Source organism: Fundulus heteroclitus, chromosome 21 (genome assembly GCF_011125445.2).
Source record: "Fundulus heteroclitus isolate FHET01 chromosome 21, MU-UCD_Fhet_4.1, whole genome shotgun sequence".
NCBI classification, from domain to species: Eukaryota; Metazoa; Chordata; class Actinopteri; order Cyprinodontiformes; family Fundulidae; genus Fundulus; species Fundulus heteroclitus.
This window is the reverse complement of record NC_046381.1, coordinates 4,977,926-5,002,393: the sequence shown is the minus strand read 5'-3', so window position 1 is coordinate 5,002,393 and position 24,468 is coordinate 4,977,926. Positions and strand designations below refer to the sequence as shown.

General features: G+C 41.4%; 1 protein-coding gene across 2 annotated transcripts in view; it reads left to right on the top strand.

Annotated features, from left to right (window-relative positions):
• LOC105935735 (rho GTPase-activating protein 21) overlaps positions 1-24,468 on the top strand; it is a 133,474-nt gene that overhangs the window by 8,455 nt on the left and 100,551 nt on the right. Inside the window, exon 1 of one of the 2 annotated variants that reach the window (XM_036125445.1) lies at positions 10,215-10,552. The exons of the other annotated variant lie outside the window; for it this stretch is intronic. Coding sequence (XP_035981338.1) covers positions 10,469-10,552 — 84 coding nt within the window. The 5' untranslated portion in view covers positions 10,215-10,468. Of the gene's footprint in view, positions 1-10,214; positions 10,553-24,468 lie in introns of those variants that run through there. 2 annotated transcript variants of the gene reach the window in all.

Here is a 24,468-nt window from a genome sequence, read left to right as displayed (position 1 = left end):
TATGTCTCAGGGGAGGGGACAAAAAAAAAATAAAACATCAGAATAATGCATTTTGTTTTAAATTTATAATAAGAGCAGCTCATTTGTCATGATCTCGTTTACCCAATTTGCATGTAGTCGCTGCATTTCCACTATTCCACACTGAAATAAATAAATTATCTGCTGTAGTTCATTTTCAACAAGAAAATGGAGTTTGGCGTCGTGCATCCATCGTGACAGTTTGTGTCTGAGTGTTTCAATTTTGCGCCGTAGAAATGTGACGGCACCCTGAACGCAGCAGAGAGGTGTGTGGTAAAGCCATGTGCAGCAACAGTGGGAACGTTTCTGCTGATATCGACTGCATCCCTCATCCATGCCAGGGACGACGAGGCCAATGGCGGTCCTCTGAGCCGTGTTCTCGGCTTCTTAGCCCCGCCCCCCACTCTTTAAACCCTCCTGCTTTTTTTTTTTTTTTTATCCTCCTCCTCTTGATCCACATGCTTGCCTTTCACCCGTCCTCTATTCCCGTGTGTTTTCAGTGATTCTATATTTAGCCCGTGGAAAGATGAATGTTGAGGGGAAAAATGGAATCAGCGCAGTGGAATCGCTGTCTCTCTTTTTTTTTCCTCCCTGAATGTTGTAACAAGAAGTGGAAATGTGAGCGTTGGTCAGCACAGCCTCACTTTAGGAGACGGAGAACGTTAACCTTGATGGGTTTCTATTTTTTATTTTTTTTCCCCTCACAGACATTTCCAGCTGTACATGTCACACAAAAAAAACTGAGATTTTGTGTTTTAATTTATTTATATGTTCTGTTTCCCCACTAAAAGGAAGATTAGAAGCGTGTTTATTAGCATTCAGCGCTGAGACAGAAGTATTTTGATTCAAACAAACCTGATAAACCAATCGTCTGGTCGTCACATCGGGTTTCTCTTATGTTAACCGAAGGAGAACCTGAACCTGACGTAACTGTTTAAGCCTTAGCACGGAAACAAGGAGTGACTCTGGCGTACGACAAAAACAAAGTGCCTTCTAAATGTTTTTTCCAGACTGGAAAGGTCAAACCAAATCATCTGTTTGCGCTGCGTCTAAATCAGGGTCATCCAGAATCTGTGCATCAATGTTTCATTCATTTCAATTGAATTTTATTTATATAGCGCCAATTCATGAAACATGTCATCTCAAGGCACTTTCCAAAGTCAAATTCAATCATATTATACAGGTTGGTCAATAAGGCTGGGTGTCATCTAGGATGAGCCGATTCGATACGATTCTCGATACACAGCTCAGCTTGATTTGATTTGACTCCAATGTCAATATTTATTACTTTCAAATTAATGCTCAAAGTCATTCAATCAACAAAACCAGAAAAATCTTATATTTATGTTTAATTTATTGAACACTGACATATTAACAGGAAAATAAAGTGCATTTGGTTCAATGGATATAATGTATCACAAAAACCAAAAATGTGCCCAAACGTCTGATTTAAGGGACAAAGGCGTTTCTAGAAGCTGCGGACAGAAGTATTTTTATTAAAACACCCCTGAGAAACCAGTCGCCTGGTCGGCACATCGGGTTTCTCTCATGTTAACCGAACGAGAACCTGAACCTGACGTAACTGTTTAAGCCTTAGCACGGAAACATGGAGTGACTGGCGTACGACAAAAACAAAGTGCCTTCTAAACGTGTTTTTTCCAGACTGCAAAGGTCAAACCAAATCATCTGTTTGCGCTGCGTCTAAATCTGGGCATGAATGACAATAAAGATGATATTACTATTACTATTACTAGACCCCCTCGTGTCCCTTTGTCTGCCTGGACGCCTGCGTCCCACCGCCTGACCATCTCAGCGTAGAGGTGACGTGTTGAAGAGCAGGATGTGGACAGAAACTCCGATTAGAGCCAATCTGATGCGCTCTGTCAAAACACGTCCATCGTCTGAGTCCGTCTTTGGCTTCAAGGCGCGACACCGGTCCTCTTTGAGTTGCTGAACGCCTCCGTTTATTTGCATTGCATGTTTCTCTGGGCCAGTGTTCACCTCCCCCCCCCCACTCCTCCTCCTCCCTTCCTGACGCGCTCCAATCCCTGCAGACTTCATAAGCCACCGATTACGCAATGCTCTGTGTAGTAGCAGACAGATAGTAAGAGGATAGACACCTGAAAGGTCATTTAACACAAATCATCCTCTCCGTATCAAGTGCGGCAGGATGTGAAATGGTAGCCTTTGGGTTTTATCCAGCGTTGAGTAACCACTCAACGGCACTCACGGGTGTTAGTGTGGGTTTTGGGTTTGGCTGGCAGGGAGTCATATTTAACTATCTGAAAGTATCTTCTGTGGAAAGGAGCGAGGGGCAAGCCGATGACGGAGGGATTTCATGAATGGTTTGTTTGTTTGTTTTCTGAAAACCTTGCATTGTATGCTTTTTCCATTTATTTTGGTTCTGATCTAGCTTAAGAAAGGAAAGTCGGCAGGCTGGTGTCTTAAATCATGATTTCTACAGATATACCCAGAGTTCCTCACAGCACTTTGAGTAAAATATACTCTTACCAGCCATTTCCTGAGAAGAGAAATCTTTATTTTGCCATTTGAATGGCGCTTTCCAATGAAATGGTGTGTTCTGCATTGCAGTGGGCAGTTCTTACAACGCCTGGGGAGCAATCTGGGGGTAAGGGTCTAACTCAGGGACCCATACTGGCAGTCTGAACCACCAGGTTTAAATGCAGACCACAGTTTCTGAGGTCTTAATAGTTTTATCGTATAAATGAAAGTTGGTGTGTGTAAATGCACATATTTCTAATAGAGATTCGCAGTAGTACACTGCAAAAGGGAACTAAAAGTAAGTAATATTTGCTTAAAGTTTATTTTTCCTTGATTTGATCAGCTGAATAAGACTATATGCCAATGGAATGACAATTTCTACCCCTAAAATAAGATAATTAGACATCCTGCACTTGAAATAAGATGATGGAGATGAATTGTTCTTATTTTAAGTGCAAAAATCTCATTCCGTTGGCAAATAGTCTGATTTACCAGCTCAAATCAATGAAAAATACTCATTTGAAGAGGATTTTACCTACTTTGAGTTCCCTTTTTGCAGTGTAGTGCTGCTTAAACATTTCAATGGTAAAAACTTAGAGTACGAAAAAAAATGTAAAAGTGCAACATATAAGCAAGCTTAGCATTGAGTTAAGGGTATTTTAGTTTGTATTTTGAAGGAGATACGGCAGTTTTTAGCCGCTCTGGAGGTATCACTCCGCCAGAGGACTTATTTCTGCCGCCGAGCACTCATGGCCAATCAGGAGAGGGATTTATTTGGTCATGGGTCCTGTGATGATAATTATTGACTTGGGTTACATACAAACTCAACAAACTGTCAGAAATGCCTAATTTGATCCGTAGTGACATAAAACGGTTCCCAAAGAGAATCGGTCTGCTGGACGAGAATCAACGTTTTCACCACATCCCAAAACTGCTTTTTGGCATAATGCTGGACAGAAGATGGGTTCACTGTGTTTAAATACTGTCTTAATTTGTTAGAGTTGTCACGATAGAATGGGAAAATTTTCTGAAAGCACGGGGTCTTTTCTAGTTGAGAGCAAAAAAAATAGAATAATTACAATTTGGCAACATTTTAACCTAAATGTAGAGGAAAATTCAGTCGGTATTTAGAAAAAATGTTTTATTCATACGTATAATTGCCACTTCCCTGGTTGGATAAACAGTAGACAAGATAACACTTAATATGTGTTGATATCCTTTCTGGAAGTGTGCAGCCGTACATTTGTTTTATCTCGTTATAACTGCTTATCTTTATTGTGCCACTTAGTGCTGCCATCTGCCAGTCATTTTGCCGATGATATAAATAAACGTTACTACTGAGGGACAATTGAATCCTTCTTAACTAAAATAAATTGTGCTTCTAAACAAACATGGATCTGGCGCATAAAAAAAAATACATGTTTTACCCATGTAAGCAAGGATCTGGTCCATGCAAACGTATCCAGCAGCAGTTCTGTACGATTACTGTCTCCCTGGTAATTTTCCATTATATTTTCTTTAGTGATCAACCTACAGCAGCAGGGTGGGTTGCTTTGGTTCCTGCTTCTTTCTGTTGTAAATCTCAGCTTCAGTCCACTGCAAAAAAAGAACTAAAAGTAAGTGAAATTTTCTTGAAATCATTGTAAATTTCCTTGATTAGTGCAGGTAAATAAGACTATTTGCCAATGGAATAAGATTTTTGCACATAAAATAGGAACAATTCATCTCCATCGTCTTATTTCAAGTGCAGGATGTCTAATTATCTTATTTTAGAGATGAATTGTTCCTGTTTAAAGTGCAAAAAATCTCATTCTGTTGGCAAATAGTCTTATCTACCTGCTCAAATCAAGGAAAAATACACTCATTTCAAGAAATTTTTGACTTATTTTTAGTTCTCTTTTTGCAGTCTGGCTCCACTAACCTGTGCTACTCACTGTTTAGAAGCCATCTTAGTCGTCAGCGGATTAATGTTCAACCTCTGATAATTTCGTGCCAGGCTGAACCCCTTAATTTCTGGGATGTACAAGGCATTTTCATCCACTGAACTCTCGCTCATGCTCTGTTTTTGTAGAAAAACCCAAGAAAATCAGAAGTTCTACCAGGCCTCCTGGCATTGACAGGTATACCACGTCTAAAAGTCAATTAAATCAACTTCCTTTACCGCTTTGATGTTCGGTTTGAACTTTAGCAAGTCGTCTCCACCACATCTAGATGCCTAAATGGTTAGAATTGCTGCCGGTACACTGCAAAAAGGGAACTAAAAGTAAGTAAAATGTTCTAGAAATTAGTCTATTTTTCATTGATTTGAGCTGGTCAATAAGACTATTTGCCAATGGGATTAGTAGTTCTACCCCTAAAATAAGATAATTAGATATTCTGCACTTGAAAAATGATGATGGAGATGAATTGTTCCTACTTTAAGTGCAACAATCTTATTCCATTGGCAAACAATCTTATTTACCTGCTAAAATCAAGAAAAAATGCACTCATTTCAAGAAAAATTTACTTAATTTTAGTTCCCTTTTTGCAGTGTATCAATGCATTGGCTCAGTGGAAGGGGATATGACCAGCACCAGTTTTATTTGGGGATAAAGATTTGACTTTATGAAAAAAAAAGAAAAAAAGAAATGCAACAACTGAACACCGTCAAAAACACGACTAGGCCAGAGCTTTGTATTTCTGTCATTTCAGAAAACAACATCAGGATTGGGATCCCTATAACACAAATTCAAAACTAAATGATCGTCGGCAAAGAATAAATACAATGAGGCTTGATCGCAACGATGCGTAACTTTAATGAATCGAGCTTTCACCTTGAATTTGCCGTCGTTTTGTACCGTTTCTCTGCTGCAGGCGCTCGGTGGGCTGTAATCTGAGTGGTGCGTCGTTTCCAATGAAGCGTTGAGCACTGACTGTGTGAGAGCACCACGAGATCCATAAATCAGAATTGATTGGATTATATTTACTTCACGGTGGAGGGTGGGGGGGGGGCTTTCACTTCCTACTGGACTATTCCTGGCTTGTGATGAAACCGTGGGAGGAGGAGGGGGGGCGCTGGCTGCTGCATTATGTCACGGCAGTTTTCTGAACACAAATCATTTCTACTACTGTGTCTGTGTACACTGCAAAAAGAGAACTAAAAGTATATAGAATTTTCTTGAACTTGGTGCATTTTCCTTGATTTGAGCAGGTAAATAAGACTAGTTGCCATTGGGATAAGATTTTTGCACCTAAAATAATAACAGTTCATCTCCACCATCTTATTTCAAGAGCAGGATATCTAATTATCTTATTTTAGGGATAAAAATACTCATCCCATTGGTGAATAGTCTTATGTAGCTGCTCAAATCAAGGAAAAATGCACAAATTTCAAGAAAAGTTTACTTACATTTAGTTCCCTTTTTGGAGCAGAAGGTCTTCCTTACCTCAAAACACCGTTAACATATTTATTTGCTCTTAATATTACCTTGAATGAAATAATTACACAGTGATACACACAGATTGGGGCCCTGGGCATCATTTTAAGGGTCTATTTGATTTATTAAATTGTGGGGTTGATGTAAATTTTGAAAGTGACATGCACTTTAAACCTTTGTTAAATAGCTTTTAGTGGTTTTTAGGTGTCCGCTGCACATAGGTTCTGGGTACCCCTGTTTTATGGCAGGTCTGTTGTATTACAGGAGTAGTAGGTTATGAAAATGCTGCCTGTAACGATCATAGGGAACGGCTGCTGGGACCTCGTGTGACCTGCTGAACAGCCGGTTTGTACGTCAGTAACTGTCCAGTGTTTGTGAATAAACGCCTGTTTGGTCTGTTTTTAGCCTCCTGGTTAATTCAGCAGCTAAAGGCCTAAATGGTTAAAGGTCTGAAGCTCTATAGGGCGTCTCCAGTCACAGCGACCCGCTCAAAGCCACATTCACCCAACCAGACTCGCATACAAACACATATTCATGCATCGCTGACTAGTAGTTGGGGTTCAGTGCCTTGCCCTGGGGCACTTTGACATGTGACATGGGGAAAGCTAGAATTGAACCCCCAACTTTTTTTTATTGTGCAGTTTTTAATAGGCTGTTTTTATTTCGTTTTTCAAATATATTTTACCTTGTACACGTATTGGTCTGCAAGTAATTAATTTATTAGGACTGTTTGGAGTGTATTTGTTTAGCCGCTGCGTGGGCGGGGCTTTCTTTAGTACTGACGAGTGCTAAAATGGATTAAGTGGGATTTAGTTTATCAGTAGTAGGGCTGTCATAAATTATTATTTTAGTAATCGATTATTCTGACCTTTTTAATCAAGTAAGCAGATCAAAATTATACTTTTAAGCGCATCTTATGAGTAATAAATAAATGAAAAACACTAATTAAATTCTGTTTTGAACAATAAGGAGGCACCTGTAGCTGAAAAAGTCCTAACACCAATATGCTAAGTTCAGCCCTTTCTGGTTGACCTAACATCAGTATAGTCCTAGCTGTCTCCGTTGTGAAAATGCAAAAATTTTTTTAAAAAAGCATAACGTTTCACTTGCACTGCAACCAGACACTCAGTTTTCACCTGTCCCTCATAGTTATTTTACAGGACAACCCAACACTCACTGTTTTCAGAAGCACTGCTAATCTTCATCAGCTAGAAGCTGTAGCCACACCGGGCAGCTTGCTGTGCAGTTTTCCTTTCTGCTAAATTTAACACGTCTCTGCAGCTTTAAAACTTTATGCGTCTTTCTTTGTGTAGCTTTTTCGCAGTCGCTGTCTTCCTCAATAGCAGATAACTTGCCGTCCAATTAGCATTAGCGGTAGCCGCCTGGTCGGGGCACAGTGCGCCGAATGAATAAACATCATGATTTTGCCATGATTCCTGATTGGTTCATGAAAAGAACCAATAAGGAATTTTAGGAATCGAGGTCCTCAAATCATTTGACGAATCGTGACAGCTCTAATCAGTAGTCGGTGTCGTACCTGCAGGGTTTTTCTTTTTTTTTAACCAATCTCAGTTCAAACAGGAGTGTAAAAATAATTGCTTGTTCCAAATTGGACTTCTGTCTTCTTAAAAGACATCCGGCTTGAAAAGTGTGTGGTGTAAATGTTTAGAAAGTAGTTTTTTTGCATAATAGTAATAATTTTTATTGTCATTGCAATATACATTCCAATGAAATTTGTTCTAAGCATTTAACCCGTCCCCCTGGGGAGCAGTGGGCTGCCACTGTGCGGCACCCGGGGAGCAGTCTGGGGTTAAGGGTCTTGCCCAGGGACACAAAACAAGCACAATACTGCAACCACTAGGCCAGCATTCCCCTAAACTAAACTTTGTACTGAAATGAAAGTTTACACTGAAAGTTATGCTGATCTGTACTTCATGGCCATTTACACTTGATGTGTGAAAGACGGTGGTAAACACACCAGAGCATCTAATCAATGAAAAAGGAATCCAGTGTGAAAATGTACAAAACACCACTAACTTAAACCTTTATGAATGATTTAATTTTAATTTTTGCCTCTTGAAATTCTTGGATACGGAGTTGTTTTAGACTGACTGAAAAGTGCTTTGAAACTTGATCCAGCTGTCCAAGTGATACTCAAACAAAGTTGTTTGGACAGCCTGTTTGTGTCATGGCTCAGACAAGTCTGCGAAGATGAGCTCCCTTTAAAGCTATAGCTGGTATTCCTGTTCACAAACAATTTGTTATACCAGGTAAAATGATCCTTTCATCATGAAAGTAGTCAATACGTTAGGTTTTCAGAACAAGGAGGATAAATAAGTTGATATGTGGGAGCTGCAGGCCTGTAAAAACTCTGACCAATCACTGCCGTCCGGTCCGAAGGGCAGGGATTGGTCAGAGTTTTATTCCTGCTCCCACCTCTCTCTATTCGTCAAGTTCTGGGTGAATCATCTATTGGTCGTCCCACATACCAATCATTCTGACGTGCTCACGTAACGCTAGCGTCCGTGCTCGTTCCTTTTTAGTTTCTGCTTGCTGGGCACGTGCACACTTCTAGTGTTTATGTATCCGGTTAGCTTAGCGGTTTGGTTACCGGTTAGCTTCGGTGTTAGCCGTTCATTGTAGCTCTGCTGCTTTCACGGTATACTTTGAACTCGCCTCGCCAGTTGTTAGCTCAGCGGACAGTTGAGGCTCGCTATACCTGTAGAGATCGCCCGATTCCTGGTACCATGATTTCAAACTCTTGGGAGTCAGAAATCATCATAACATACAACAGAATTATATCTAAGTTATCTATCCTTTTTCAGTATTTGCGTTGTTTCTCAGCGAATTGGCTTGGCTGAGATTAAAGTTAAGCTTCGTAACGGGATAGTTTTGTTTAACTTTAACATCTTAAGCTGGAGAGTATATTAGGAAATGAGTCATTTAACACATGCCTCCAACAACGTTACATCTGCTACATTTCCTCTTGGATTAAACGAACCAAAAAAACACAACTACAACCGTTCTGGCTCCATGCTGTGCTTCACGCTGTCATGGTTGCCTTCGCAGGCTTCGAAGGGCGTGGTCTACTTAGGCCGGATGGAGGACGCAGTCCCTGAATTTGGACGCAGCTGTTGATTCTTTACATTTGAGGCTGATGTTGCTTTTTGAAACAGTCTGCCTGCTTGTAGAATCAAGAAACCACTTTATTCTACAAGCAGGCAGAGTATTTAGGTTTTGGTAAAGTAGAAATTGGACACCAAACTGTGGTTGATCGCTGATAATTATTCATACCATGGGAGCTCATGGGACCTGATTAGTTTGGATGTTTTTTCCAGTCAAAATTAAAATCCTCATTTGAGAACTGCTTTTTTTGTTCTTGCTCCGGTTGTCTTTGTCAGATCTTAAATTATGTTTGATGCATCATGATCCATTAATAACATACTTAATTTCAGTCAAAATGATGGTGGTGCTTTCTAATTATGAACGTTCTGGGTTAGTTCTTTTTCCAGCATTTCTGCATTTCTTCCTTATTAATGGTTTGTGAATGAAAGGCTGGTGGGTGCAAAGTGTGGCTTTAAAATTTGGCTGAGCAGATTGCTGCCAAAACGATTATCCATGCGTCTGATGAGTATCTCTTTGAAAAGACCGAAGTTTACCCCTCTACAAGCCAAAAGTCTTTAAAAACTTGGATTTATCTTGGATGTTGATGTCTTTAAATAGCAATTTAGACGAGAGTCTTTGCTCTGCGACAGTGGGGGCTGCAGCAGCAGGCTGTATTTTTTTTTTTCTTCCTCTGCAGATAATGCATAAAAAGGCATCCTGCATTGCCGATGAAAGTGCAGCAGCAGTCAGAATGAGAGTCGGAGGTAGCACAGTCCCTCCTCTGCAGCTTTTCTCAGGACAGCTTTGATTTGACGAACTCAAAGCTTTGCCCTCAGGAGTCCTGCATCCTGCCCTGATTGATGGTCTTCTGGAAGGATCTTTTGGCGCTCCCAATCTCACTGTGCCACTGCCTGGCACCACTGCAGAGACGAGCACAGGGAGGCACCAGCATGGAGGGGACAGAGAAAAAGTGCAACTTGCTCTCCTCTCTTTCGTGCCTCCTCTCATTCGCCCTCACCCTTCTGGAGTTTGCGTCCTGAATGTGAAAGCGCCTCTCTTGCATATCGACACCCAGGTTGATGTTTTTGCTCTCGGCTGCTGGCAACTCCGTCCTGCTTCTCCCATTTTTTTTTTTTTTTTTATTTAAAAAGGTTTCAAACCCAGAGGATTACCTCCGACACAAGCAGGCTGAATCATTAACGCACAGCTAATGAAGCGTGGCCGGGCTGGCGGCCACAGCTGACGGGGAACCCGTTGGGCTCACAGATGGGAGCGGAGGTGGATACTCGGCTGATGTCTCCGTCTCCTCGCTCCTTGCCCTTTGGAGGAGCATCGCTGCCTGCAGGGAGCCTCTGGAAGCAGCGGGGTTCAGCACGGACGGCTGAGGGGCAGCTGTACGAGCAGCTTGTGTTTTTTTTTCAGCGCTAATGTCCCATCGTAATGTTCTGGACTGCATGATTAGTAACAACTGGAACCTGATCTGTGATCTGTACTGCGCCTGGAGCAATCAGGTCAGTTTCATAATGATATTTGCTTTTTTAGGTGATCTTTTAAGGATCTATCAGTTATCTCTTAACCCTCTGGGTATGGGATCGTTTAACCAGTCGTCAGCATTCAGCTGCAAGGTTGCAAATTTTGCTTCAATCTGTAGATTTGGGTCACCGTTCCCCGTCTTTCATAAGAGCCTGCGGCACTAAGATGAACATCTGTATGATGCAGAAAACAGACAAAATCTCAGCACTGGGCACATAAATAGTGACATGCAAATATCGAGAAGGATTCCTCGGTATTTAGTACTAGGATCAGATTTAAGGGCCTTTCAATGTCTACGTAACCTGGCCAGCCAGATCGATGATGTGTAGCGCTCTCCATTCTGCACATTATCAATCTGGGACTGTTCGCAACAAATCTGTTTGGGGAAAGGACGGACGTTCAGCAGAACTCTCCGAGCTTATTGGGTGAAGTAACACCTAGTGCCCACCTACCAAAGGCTGGTTTTAACCAATCACGGTATCAGATGAAAATGCAAGCGGCAGGCATCATGAGAAACCACAACAAGTTACTAGCCTCGTGAGACCATCCTGATCTCGCGAGCTTTCAACGTTTCACTCGCAGATCAGTCTGGCTACTCTCCGTTAAAGAAAATTTGGAGCCGTTCACCAAATGAACGTCCAATCAGCGTTGGCTTTGAGGCGGGTTGAGGTGTGACGCAACGGGAAGATCGACAGTTCAGTCTAAAGAACATGGCGGCTTCAGCCGATGAAACTAGCGTTAGCGTGGCTATCGAGCAAGTTTTATCGGAATTACAGAGTATTTCTTCACTGAAAGAAGAGCAAAACACTGCTCTGGAGGCTTTTCTCAGAGGAAAAGTTGTTTTTGCTCTTCTCCCGACTGGTTTCGGCAAGAGCTTGTGGTTGTTTTCGTCGTCGCTCTGTTAGTACGTCGTATGCTTCGTTGCTCTATCACCAACATAGGCCAATCAGCTAACCAGTATTTTCGCCCCTTCCCAAAATTACTTCAACAGAAGGTTTCCAGATGGATATGCGGAGCAAATCCATCTGGCGGAGTCAGGTTAACAAGTTACACCAGTCAAGTCACTTCTTGCTGTTCTTTCAAAGAAGGAATCGTGGATTCTTACCAAACAGATATGACAGCAGCAGCTACGCATCCGTCCTCCTGCACCGCCATGTTTGTTCGGCTGTGGGCTCAGCCGCTCTTTCTTTCGTCACAGCTACATGTCCCGCCTCAAACCGTAATACTGCAACGCGATTAGCCCAGACCGTTTTTGGTTCGTACGCAAACGGTCGAAGCCGGAGAGATACAAGATGGAGTCTGGTGTGTTTGTGAACGCGCAAGTATAGCGAGAATTCATCTGGCAGGCAAGGGTAGTGTTGGCATGTATGAAAATGAAAAAAGATTCTCTTTTTTTTTGCTTTACCATTGCCCTGATGTTTTGTTTCACCCATGCATCCATTCTGAATCTTGAGAGTGTCAAGATTCAGAATGTCCAGCGTCATAGGGCAATGGCCCTAAAAGCACTTTGAAGTGACCAATGAACCTGCTTGTCATGTTCTTGGACTGAGAGGAAGAAGCAGTGCTTGGAGAGAACTCATGCAAGCATGGTAAGAATATGGAAATATAATGCAAAAAGGCCCTGGCCTGGACTCAAACCCAAGACCTTCTTTCTGCAGGGCGACAGTGCTGCACCATCCTTCCATCCTTCGGTTTGTTTCTCTTGATTAAGTTATATTCAAAGGTGATTTTTGTGTACCGTTACACACCAATAGATGGTCCTGGTGGTCCTCTCTTGGAAGACCTGAAACTAAAGGTGTTTTTTTATTCATTTTAATTCATGTTCCAGTCTAAGCTCCTCTACAGCCCACGTTGTTGGTAAAATAATGTTTGGGTCGCATTGGTCAAAACCAGATCCGTTATGGCTCCGGAGAACAAGCAGTCTGTAAGCTTTATCTGACTGAAACTGCAGGCGAAAGTCATAGTCGATACAGAGGAACTCGAGCTATTGTGAGTCTGCCGCCTGTTTGCTAGACTCCCTACAGGAGTAAGACGTGGCGTTACCAAAGTTTGAAACTGTATGGAGAAAAATAACAAATTTGGTGGAAGAAATAAGTGTTGATGATGTCCTGTCCTCCTTTTTGAGAGGCTGGATTGCTCTGAGGAGTTCTCCAGCAAAGGCATCCCTGACATGTTGGCTATTAATAGCCAGCATTCATTCAGAAGTGTGGAACAGGAGACTCTGGATTGTTCAGCATGCTGACCTCTGGGTGCTCCCTGTGCATCCACCACTTCACATGGTTTAACGCCCAATTCTTTAAAGGTCAGCTTAATCAAGTCTTTTTGTCCAGTCCAACTTGTTTGAGCTTCGCCACTCACTGGGAAAAGTTAAGCACTGAGCTACCAAACTCGGAAGAAAGGGTCAACATCATTAGTTAAACATGGAAACCAGTGAAGAAAATGGGAGCGGACATTTTAAGAACAGCATTAGCAACGAGTTCCCTGTTAAAACTCTGCCAAGTTCTGGTATTGGCCCAATATGAGATTCTCACCGTACGATAGGCTTTTCACAGAAAAACACCATATCACTGTTAACATAAAACTCCAAATATTTCAACTACTACATTAAACCAACAATAATACAATGCCTAGATATATTATTGTCATGTAAAACAACTTTTTTGCGACCAGAAATATTTCCATACAGTCAAGCTGTAGAAGCTCTCTGGATACCAGCTGACTGGCAGTGTGCAGCAGCAGCAGGTAAAGCAGAAGTTTTCAATAACAGCCCGTTATATTATGTGAAGATGCCAAGACCTTGTTCTGCTTAATTAACATTTTAGCCTCTCTGCTCTTAAAGCTATAGTTGCTAATCCTGTTCAGAAACACTTTTAGTTATGCTGAGTGAAATGGTCCCTCCATCCTGACAGTAGTCGATACATTATATATTCAGAAAAAGCTGATTAAAATGTTAGATCTCCGTTGGAGCTGCAGGTCGGTAAAAACTCTGACCAATCCTGTCGTTTGGTCTGAATGAAAAGAACCAATCAGATGCTTTCATGTCATGTCTTGTCCTGTGCCTTGAGTTCCAGGGGTATCGCCTTATCTATTGGTTGTTTCACATGCCAGTCATTCCGACACGCTAACGTAACAACAATGCGGTACGTGTTGTTATTTTCCTCTTGCTGGCTGCGTATGTGCACTTCTAGTGTTTGTGTACCCGGTTAGCTTAGCAGTTAGCTTCGGTGTTAGCTTTCATTGCTGCTCTCAGCAGTGTTGTAGTACTCGAGTCCGAGACTCGAACTCGAGTCCGAGTCATTAGCTAAATTTAGAGACTCGTGACTTGACTTGGACTTGAGCACTGATGACTCGAACTTGGACTCGGACTCCTACATTCAGATCATTCTGACTCGGAAATTGAGAAAAAGACTCGACTTTTTTTTGTATCATTAGGCTATAATTTTAATATGTCATTAGAATATTATTTGGTGTATGATTTTAATATCTAAATTATTAGTGCAATGTGGTGGAGTGTGGATTGTTTTTTTTTTAGTTTAAAAACATGTAGGCTATGCTTACTTTAGTGCGGAACTTGGACTCGACTTGATCAATAAGGACTTGACTCAGACTCGACTCTGATTTTTTTTAATGACTCGGACTTGAACACTGGAGACTCGAACCTGGACTCGGACTCGAGGCATAGTGACTTGACTACAACACTGGCTCTCAGTGTATAATAATTTGAACATGGCTGAGAGTCCCAAGAAGCAAATCGTGTTCATGTTCATGAGAAGAAGAGGAAGGCCTCAGTAGAAATAAATAAGACCAGAGTGGATTTGGGAGATTTTTTTCACGCGATCCCCCCTTAAGAAGTGGTAAGACGGTCTTGCGCATGTGCAGTTGCTTCATCCCACAGTCCAAAAACATGACTGTTGGGTTAATCGGTTTCTCTTAATTGCCCTTAGCTATGAGTGTGTGCATGGTTGTGTGTTGTGTGTGTCTCTGTGTTGCCCTTGTGATGGACTGGCAACCTGTTTAGGGTGTTCCCCACGTCCTGCTTAATGACGTGGGGAACACCCTAAACAGGTTGGATAAGGATAAGAGGGTATAGACAACGGATGGATGAATATTTGTGCTATGTCCTGTCTGTGAACGGGTTCAGCGGATATTAAAGGCAATAAAGGTGCTCGGCTTGATTTGTTTGTGCTTTAAACTTCTGTTTGCAATGGACTGTGTTGGTACTTTTGGAAATGGGCAACAAATTTCTGAGCTCTTGGTGTCATCTAAATTTAGAATCGGCGTGTCAAACATCGAAATAAAACATCAAGTGTTGTCATTCCTGCTACCAGAGCAGACCCTGGAGCAATGGTCCATCCTTCTACCTGCTTATTTTTAGGACAGCTGATAGATGCTGGATGTGTAAGAATCAAAGCCGTTCAGTGTTCAGAGAATGATGTAAGAGTATTAGCATTTAGGCGCACTGATATGGGCTTTTGTCTGTCATAAAGTGCTCTTTATCGTGTTATCTGGTCTGAGCAGTTTGAGTCTGCGTGGACAGAAGTCCGCCTGGCAGCCTTACAAGCGTGTCATATCTCTGACATGCCTCTTTCCTTTTTTTTCCCCCCTGGTCTCTTGCACAGATGGCTCATTGTTTCATGCATTTTTACTCCCTTCTCTCCACTTTTTAATTTTGCCATGGAATGTCTGATGTGAGGAGTAAAGAAGTCTTGCCGCGTTGAGCAATGCCCCGCCGCCCCCTTCCCCTAATTTAATTTTAGCCGCGCTGAAAATTGTTTGTGTCCCAGGAAGAACTGATGGGCCTCTGTTTCCAGAAAGCCGCTGTCTGTCTGAGCCACTGAAAACAGCCTCTGTGCGCCAGCAGCGCAGCATCGAGGCCTCATGAAATATTTACAGACTGACACCTGGTGTGAGACCGAGAACGAGAAGCTGCGATTCCAACAGCATCACCGCCAATAACTGGGAGGCTCCGCTTTAATAATAAGTTGGCCTGACAAAGGCATTTCTAACCCTGGCCTTTTTGCTATTGACTTTGAATGATTGTATTAGCAAAGCTAGTTATGTAAGTTAGTAAGGGTGAGAATCCTGAATTTAAAGAAAACCAAATTACATTTTAATTTCCCATACTTCCATCAATTTCCCATCTGTGTTGTAAAACTCTGGTCTGCCTTATTCCAATGTTAGCCAACTGTTCTCTATGAACTGCAATTACCAGTGGTATTTGTAGTTTTCCATGATTAGTTTATCTATCTATCTATCTATCTATCTATCTATCTATCTATCTATCTATCTATCTATCTATCTATCTATCTATCTATCTATCTATCTATCTATCTATCTATCTATCTATCTATCTATCTATCTATCTATCTATCTATCTATCTATCTATCTATCTATCTATCTATCTATCTATCTATCTATCTATCTATCTATCTATCTATCTATCTATCTATCTATCTGCTTCTCATCTCAGTATAATTTTAGGTAATATCACAGAACTGCAGATGACATGTGCGGTAAGACACCATATTATAGGTGTCATGCATTCACACTTTGTATAAATAATGGTTTTGGCCAGTTGGATGGACTCCAACTGCAATTAATGCCCACATCCTATGTGTATTTTTAGTAGCTGCAATACTAAAGCTTGCAGACCGATGAGGTCATAAACCGTAGTTAATGTCTTCATTGCATCACTAAAAAAAATTACATAATTTACTCAGATATCATGCAACACTAACGTGAAGCCAAGTCAAAAAGGTCTTTTATCAGTGATTAGCACAGTTAGCTTTACCAATTGTAATTGCCGGCCTTGTGTTAATTCTCTGAAGAATGTAGATCTCCCATTATTTTCAAAACCATAATGGATGGAGGTTGAAAGCTGAAAAGAGGCTAAACAGAGAAACTTTGCTTAAATGCGTACAGCCGTTTACAGTAGCCATGACATTTCTGTGAACCCAAACTCTAATGGGTAAAAAAGTAGTAGGTCAAGCAGACAACTCTAAAGAGTACGTACATCCAACTAATCCATAGCAAACTCAGAATAAGGCAGCGATGCTCAAATTGTAGGGTGTGCCCATCTGTTGTTTAGTCTGTACCTGCTGTCAGTAGTTTGATTAGCAAGGAATTTTGGGTAATACTCAAGGCAATGGATTCCCTGCATACAACGTTGCTACGAATGTCTGTGGATAAGTAATATCAATACACTCCTGAAAGAGCATAAAACCTAATGTAACCGTATGTTTTCTTTGAGATTAGTGTCTTGGTATTATTTTTGTCATATTTCCAGCTGGTCTACTTTAGGTATCTATATTTTATAATGATGAGGTTCGTGGCTAGCTTAAAGTAACCTGTGCCGCCTTTCCAGGGAGAGAGTGTGGCTTGTCTACAGGCAGTGAACACTGTTGTACTTCACGTGTTAGACTTAAAACAGTTTATACTGTTCTTCATATTATAGCTTATAAAATGTGTTAAAAAATGACATCTAAAAAATGTAAAAGGGATTATGAGTAATCCTTATAGCAACGACTTCACTGTATTAAGATAACGAATAAATAAAGTTACATTGTTGGCCCATTTTGTTGAAGCTTTGTTGGCGGGGGGGTTAGCTTCTCATCCTCGGCATTTAGGCACACAAGTTTTAAATGCAACCAAAAACTTTTTTAATTGCATTTAAATGCAGCCAAGAGTTCCATACTAAGTTGCGGTAAAAAAGGACGCCCCAGTTGTGGTCTTGATTAAACCACCAACACATCCGAGACAGAAATCAGTCCAAGTAACGAGCGACAAGACCAAGACTTTGAAAATGTGGTCTCAGGAACGGTCCCCAGTACCCCAACACTACTGTAATCAATTAATTCTTCATTACTTGCAGCCAACAACGTATGAAGGAGAAATTGTCCCGATTGATCGTAGGGTCTGTGTTTAGGGGTCGGGGTGTGAGATCACATACTTTGGAGAACGCGGGTACCGATGCAGGTTTGTGAATGGCGAGGCTTAATGACGACATTTCCTAATGGAATGACGCATCGTAGTCAGTCATTCAGCAGTTTTGCTTGCCAAGCTGTTATTCCTGCGCTCCAGTTGCCGCGAATGTTAGAATTTGGGTTTGGGAATGACGTTGCATTTAGCCCGCCATGCAGGTACATGGAAAAAGAGAAGCAGCTCAGATTTGCTTTTTGTTGTGAAAAGTGTCCAGGGTAACACAAAGTCATGATATTTTTCAGAGTTTTATGCATCCAAACATCCGCTGCTGATTACTTTAAAATACGACTTATTTAATGAGATATAAACAGTCATGTCGGAGGTTTATGCTTGTGGAGACTCCAACAATTGTGACTTCACTGGCTGGTTACTGTCAGTTTTTAGCTCAGAAAATGTGACTAACAAAGCATTTTCTGTTTTCCTGTTATTTTCCATTTTGTTCGTAAAACACGTAGAGATTTTGCTGAGATCTATTTGACATACCTGGTTTTTTGAAAAACTTGTTCTGTGGGACAATAAATCTGCTTCCAAGCAGTCACATATGATGTGTGTTTAAACAAGGACACCTGATCTGGTTTTCTTGCGTTCCAATCAACGGAAATTCATTGAAATGTTCTGTTTACGGTCAAAACTGTGATCAAATACAGATTTAATGCAGATTTGAAATTGTTGGTGTTCCCGTTTTAATTTGAATACTAACTAACTTGACTAAAATTCAGTAATCTGCCAAAGCTAAGTTAAAAAATGAAAGTCTTGTTTTTTTTTTATCCCTTGTAAACACAGAACATGGCTCTGGGGGCGAGTTAAACCCCCAGTTATCTGGCCCAAACCTCAAAGAGCAATGCAGATTAATAATTCATAGATGAGAAAACCAATTATACGTGGGATTGCCTGCATCAGAGTAGGGGGGGGACCCCAGGGACTCTGATTGGCCCACCTGCCCTCTGTCTCTGAGGGGTTGGCTGAGGTGACCGTCTGGGTGGAGGAAGAGCGCCGTGTGTGAGTCCATTTCTTTGTTTGGAGGTTCTGGCTCTGAGCCTGTCCTGTTCGTTCGTGTGTGTGTGTGTGTGTGTGTGTGTGTGTGTGTGGTGGGGGGGACCTGTCACTGGTATGCTGACATCCTTCTGCTGATAAACCGCATCCAGCAAGGTGGGGCAACGTGGGAGGGGCTGTGTTTCTGTTGTTGGCAGAATATGGTTGCAGTAGAAACTGAGATTTGTGCTTTACATTAATTATGGGATTTGTTTTGGTGCAAAAAAAAAAGGAGGCTAACCATCAAACCAGTTAGTTTTTGTGTTTCCTTCTAAAAGTTTGACTTTTTTCTGTTGCACCAATTTTCGTGAAAATGCGTATGTCCAGATAAAAAAACAACAACATTTTTTCAGGGTTTGTAATAATCTGGAAAGGTACGGAGGTTCCTTCTTATTTCCTTGTCTAATTTCGTCTTTCTTCTCATACGTCTCTTCCTATTTCCTTCTTTTTGCCTTTCTTCCTGTCTTGCATTTTGTCTCACTTCCTTCTTTAATTTCTCCTAACCTTTTTGTGTCCTTTCTAGTGTCCTAACTCCTTCCCTTTAACTCATAGCTCCTTTTCTGTCTGTATCATCGGACCTGTGCAGACAGGAGTCTGTTTGGGGAGGTGGTGGATGGTGCTCATTTTTACTAGATTGCTATTCATTGACACAGTCTGATGATGTGAGTGTGGCGATTTGAGAGGTTTGCAAATTATTTGCACAAATTTACTTATAAAGAATTTGTTGCATACGTTTTAGCTGCTGATAAAACGTGGCTCCATTAAAATATGCACACTTTGTGTGGAGAGTATAGAGTAATAACAACAGTGTGTTTTATCAGGCAGATTAAACTGCAAATCTCTTTATGATGTTCTTGTTCTCATAAGAGGATGATCTTATCTTATACTGGCAGAAGTATTCGCTCTAGGGCTACACCAGTTTGGAAAGTCACGACATGGACGTTTATACAGCAGCGAGACGCCATCAAACAGGCTGAATATTACAGTCATGTGCAAATAGTGAGCTCATAAAACTTTAAAGATGTTATCCACCAGTAATTACATTATAAGAAGTCCTTTGAGAGGTAAATGTTTTAGTGTACCGTCATGTTGGAAAGGGAAGGGACAATCTCCACAAAGTTCAGAGCATGAAATCGTCCAGAATGTTCGAGCTCAAATACTGAAAAACAACCTCACAACGTTGTCCTCACTGCTCCAAACTTTACCCTCAACATGTTGTAGTCAGGCAAGTGTTGTTATCTGGCAGCTGGCAACTAGGGCTGGGCGATATGGATTAAAAAATTATCATACCAAATCCGATTAATCATTTTTTTTCCTCCTTTTTGTTTCATAAAAAGAAATTAAAGAAATTATTTTAAAACCTTGCATTTATGTCAAGCATTTTTGCAGGGAGTTGACCTGAATTCAAAGTGCAACTAAAAACAAGCTGTGAAACATGCTTGTAAAACAAGATGACAGCCGTGCCATTATAAACAATGAAAATATAACAAAACATTTGCTGCTCGTTGTATTACACATTGAGCTAAGAACAGGCTTCACTGCACTTGTGAACTTCAAACTAAGTTAAAAAAAAAAGTAAATAAGTAAATGAAGTACCTCGTATTATGGTAAAAAAAAAGTTTCCACTTAACAATATTTTGACAATATATTTGCCTAAACATATATCCAGCATCACATGCTGTTCTCTTCATGGAAACCCAATGAGTGTATTGGCAAAATAAAATCCAGATTTTCCAAAAATGAAATCTTAAAGAATTGTAAATTCCAATTAATCGATTAAATCGATTTATCACCCAGCCCTACTGGCAGCTGGGACTCATCCCTTACTCTGCCAGTCAGAGACGAGTGATTTGTCTCTCTAGAGAACGTCTCCACTACTCTAGAGTGCAGTGGTGGCATGGATGCAGCTGGTTGACCCATTAAAACCCATTCAGTGAAGCTCTCAGGCTCATATTGTTGAGCTAATCTGAAGGCCACATGAACGCTGTAGTGCAGAAAGTCGCCGACCCCTTCGGACTTGTCTAAGCATCCGCTGACCCTGCTCTGTGATTTTTACATGGTCTGTCACTTCATGGCTGAGTTCCTGTCATACCCGGCCGCCTCCACTAACAGTTGACTGGAGAATATTGACTGCAGAGGAAATTCAACAACTGGACTTGTTGTACGGATGGCGTCTTATCCGTTTGAAGCAGTCCGCATGCCTTGGTGCTAAATTTTATTGTTATAGAAGTGACATTAATTGAATGGGTTTTAGAGGGTGAGAGAGTACCAATGGCAAAACAATGTATTACACCGTTGGCACATATATTAAAGGTGTATAGCCATGTTCATTGACTTTTCTTTCCCATTTATATGTCATTAGCTCACTCTGACTTTGTATACAAAGTTTTTCTGAAAGATTATCACATTCAGCTTTCGTATTGGTTATTATTTTGCCATTTTACCCTTTGTTTCTGCTTAATTTGTTAGTAAATAAAGCCTCTTGTGTTTATTTTTAATAACGGCAGGGGATAAAACAAGGAAGCGGCTAACAGCTATTAGCATCCCCCAGTGAAACAATGCAAAATGGTCAAAGATCCAGTGAAAAAATATGATTCCAAGAGGAAAGACTGGAATGTCTCTGGGAATACAGTATGAATGCTGGTGTTCACTGAAGCAGATGTTACCGCTGAGTTGATTGACGTAAGTAAAAGTACTGATATGAGGCTCCTAATGTTGCCGTAGATCGTTTTGTTTAATTAATAAGGGTTGGTCTTCGATCATTGCAGGGGTTCAGGCTCGGTCTGGCATTATTTACAAGCTATTTATTAATTAAGCAAACCAGCAATATGATAGTTCTGCAATACTGTCGCTAGATGGCGCGACCTCTGTTTATATCTGGACATCGCTCCCGGTGCTGGGGCTATATTTATCCGCAAAAATGACCTCTAAAACATCATCAGGCATATTGTGGCTATATGACTTGAAGGAAACATCAGACTATAAGGTATCAGACTCCCATCAAAGAACTGCAGCACTATCCTCTCATCATGAATGGATTCATGGTTCCCTCTGGGAACCGATTCACGGTTTCAGTGTAGTTTGGTTAAAGACGCTTCAGGTTTATTCGATTTTAATGCTAATGACTTTGTATTGAAGCATTTATCACCAAAACAGTAAGAAGATATGAGCTAGGATAAACTTCCAGCCAACTGAGGGAACAGGACATTTGGCGTTTGGCAGTTTGGGAAAACACAAAGCTAGTAAAAGATTCTCCTTGAGATGTAAATATAATCTGTTGTTTGGCTGCAGTGAAGCATTGAACCAGAGAGAGATGCCCCCCCACTGAGACAGGTTAATGTGTACACACTTAGCCTGGTTTAAGTGTGTTGACTCAATTCAGGGTCTGGAGATGCTGAATATTTTACCTGATGGTTTAACACGTGAACTGATCCCTTGAACCTTTATTATGTTACAACCACAAACTTCATTGGACCTTATTAAGGTGTTACGTGTTAGACCTACACAAAGCAGTATGGATTTGTGCTTTGGGAGGAGAAGAATAAATTATTTTTTAACTTTTTCTAACTAATAGACATAGGCTTAGACAAACTTTATGGTCATTTTGTATGTACAGAGTGCATACAAATCGAAATTTCGTTGCATACAGCTTTCGCCACTGTAATGAGTGCAATTGAAATAAGATAACATTACAATATAAAGTGCAGCAGTGCAAATCTGAAAATTGCCCTCCTGAGTGAATACTTTACTGTAGCACGTCTTTGTGGGTTATCTCTCTACCAGCTTTGCCCATTGAGAGAAATATTTTCATTGATTATTCATTTCAAAATCGCTCGTTTCAAGGAGAACGCCTGAAAGCATTAATTTTTGACTCGGTTCTCATTCTAAGTCAAGACTTTGACTGGGCCGTTCTAAGTATGCTGCCACCACCATGGTCCACCATGGGGAGTGTATGTTAATGGGAATCTGCAGTGCTTTTATTCAAATCTGTTGTGCAACATTAGGTTCGGTTTGACTATGGATAATTATTAATAAATGCCAATTGCAAATCTTAACAACGATAAAAGTTAAGTCGGGCCACCACCTGATTACCAGGAAATAATAGCCAAAAGTTCTCTGAACAGATGAAGTTAATTAGTGCTCTGGCGTTCTTAAAACAGCAAGCACTGCACCTCTACAGAATAAACAAAAACAATTTCTCTCTTCCACTTCCAGTAAAGCTACCAAGATCTGTAATTTTTCTCATTATTTCTTACAGAAGCTAAAGACTAGCTAGGCTTAGGAGGCTGGTCTTATTTCCAGCTGGAGACAGTCGCCCAATACACGAACAGCAGACGGCACTTATTTCAGGTACAAGGATTTTTAGACGACACCGTCTCGTAGTTGGCCACCAAGATCAAGACGTTCAACTGCAAGTAGCCAAGAACGCCGTCATGGGGATTCCAGCTGTGAAACTCCTCCTTCCAGGAAGCCTTCCATATCGGTTTATACTGTGCATTGTGGGATGTTGAGTTTTACCAGTCTCTTTTGTTCTCTTTGTAGTTCTCGTTTCCTCTATAGCTGAGCTCCAACTCATCTGACCAGAGCAGCTTTCTTGTGCTGCGTTTTATTTGTGTTGGATGCCGAACACAAATGCACGCCACATTGTTCCAGATTTCACATTTCTGCACCGTTTTGTGAAAAATCCTAATAAAATACATTGAAGTTTGTGGTAGCATTGTGAAAAAATGTTTTTTTTTTTTTTTTAAATGTTGTGTTTTGCAACGCAATCTATTGGTAGAAGATAAAAACATGCTGAATCTAACTGCTGCATCATCTCTGCCGCGGCGCTGTGCCACAGTATCCTGCATTGTGGGTGAACTGCTGTAGTGAAAAGAGGCGTGAACAGAATGCTGATTCACAATAACAGACCCCCCCTCCCCCCCGCTCCCCAATAAGCCACACAGACCCACTTAATCCTGGCGACATATGTGCACGGCGCCGCAGTAAACACGCTGCGGTCGGCGCCGTGTTTACTCTTTTCAGTGCAGGAAAAAACGGTTTTCAGGTGCTCAGTTTTAAGCCAAGCCAAGAAGCACCGACTCGCCCTCGGAGTTGTAACCTTGGCGATGCAGGAAACGGATGGCCCGTCGATAACGAGTGGCAGGACAGGCAGCGGGAAGACGGTGAACCCAGCTGAGTCTGCTCGGCTTCAGCTGTGACACAAAAAAATAAGGCTGGAAAAGATGCAGCTCACTTTGCTGCATTGCAGAGCGAGCTGGTGGGAGCATCACCAGTGGGTGGAGCTGTGCTGGCTTGAAATGATGCGTTTTTCACCAGGTTTCATCCATAACATGTTTTAAAGATGTTTGCCTAAAATCTCCTTACCCTCTCCTTGAGAAGACTCAGCAAAAGGTGTTTGGTCGATAAACGTATCTCATCATCTTACGCTTTTAATCACAGGGCCTTGCTGCTCAAGAGGCTCTTTTTCTGGGCCGTACATTTCAAGCACCGAGAAGCGGTTACATCACGTATGACGGTGAGAGCGTGGGGAGGATCGGTGGGTTGAATAATCCCTCTGCAGAGTCCTGACAGAGAATCTATAGATCGCTGGTGTGTGTCGGTCAGCCTCTCCATCGTCGCTCACCCTGCTGCTTCCAGAGGACAAACGGCTTGACCCGCGCGGGCTCTTTCAGCCGACACGGATCAGTCCGTGAAACGCGGTGAATGACACAGTGTCCTTCCCCCGTCCTACTGGTGTTTCTGTTTTTTGTGGATAAAAAAAGGAGAGCCGGCAAGTGTTTCTTTTAGTGAAAAAAAGCCTGTTAGACAAGTCGTGTTGTAATCTATTGACACAAGCATCTGTGTACCTGGATGAATGGCGTTTCTGGGTGGCGAAGC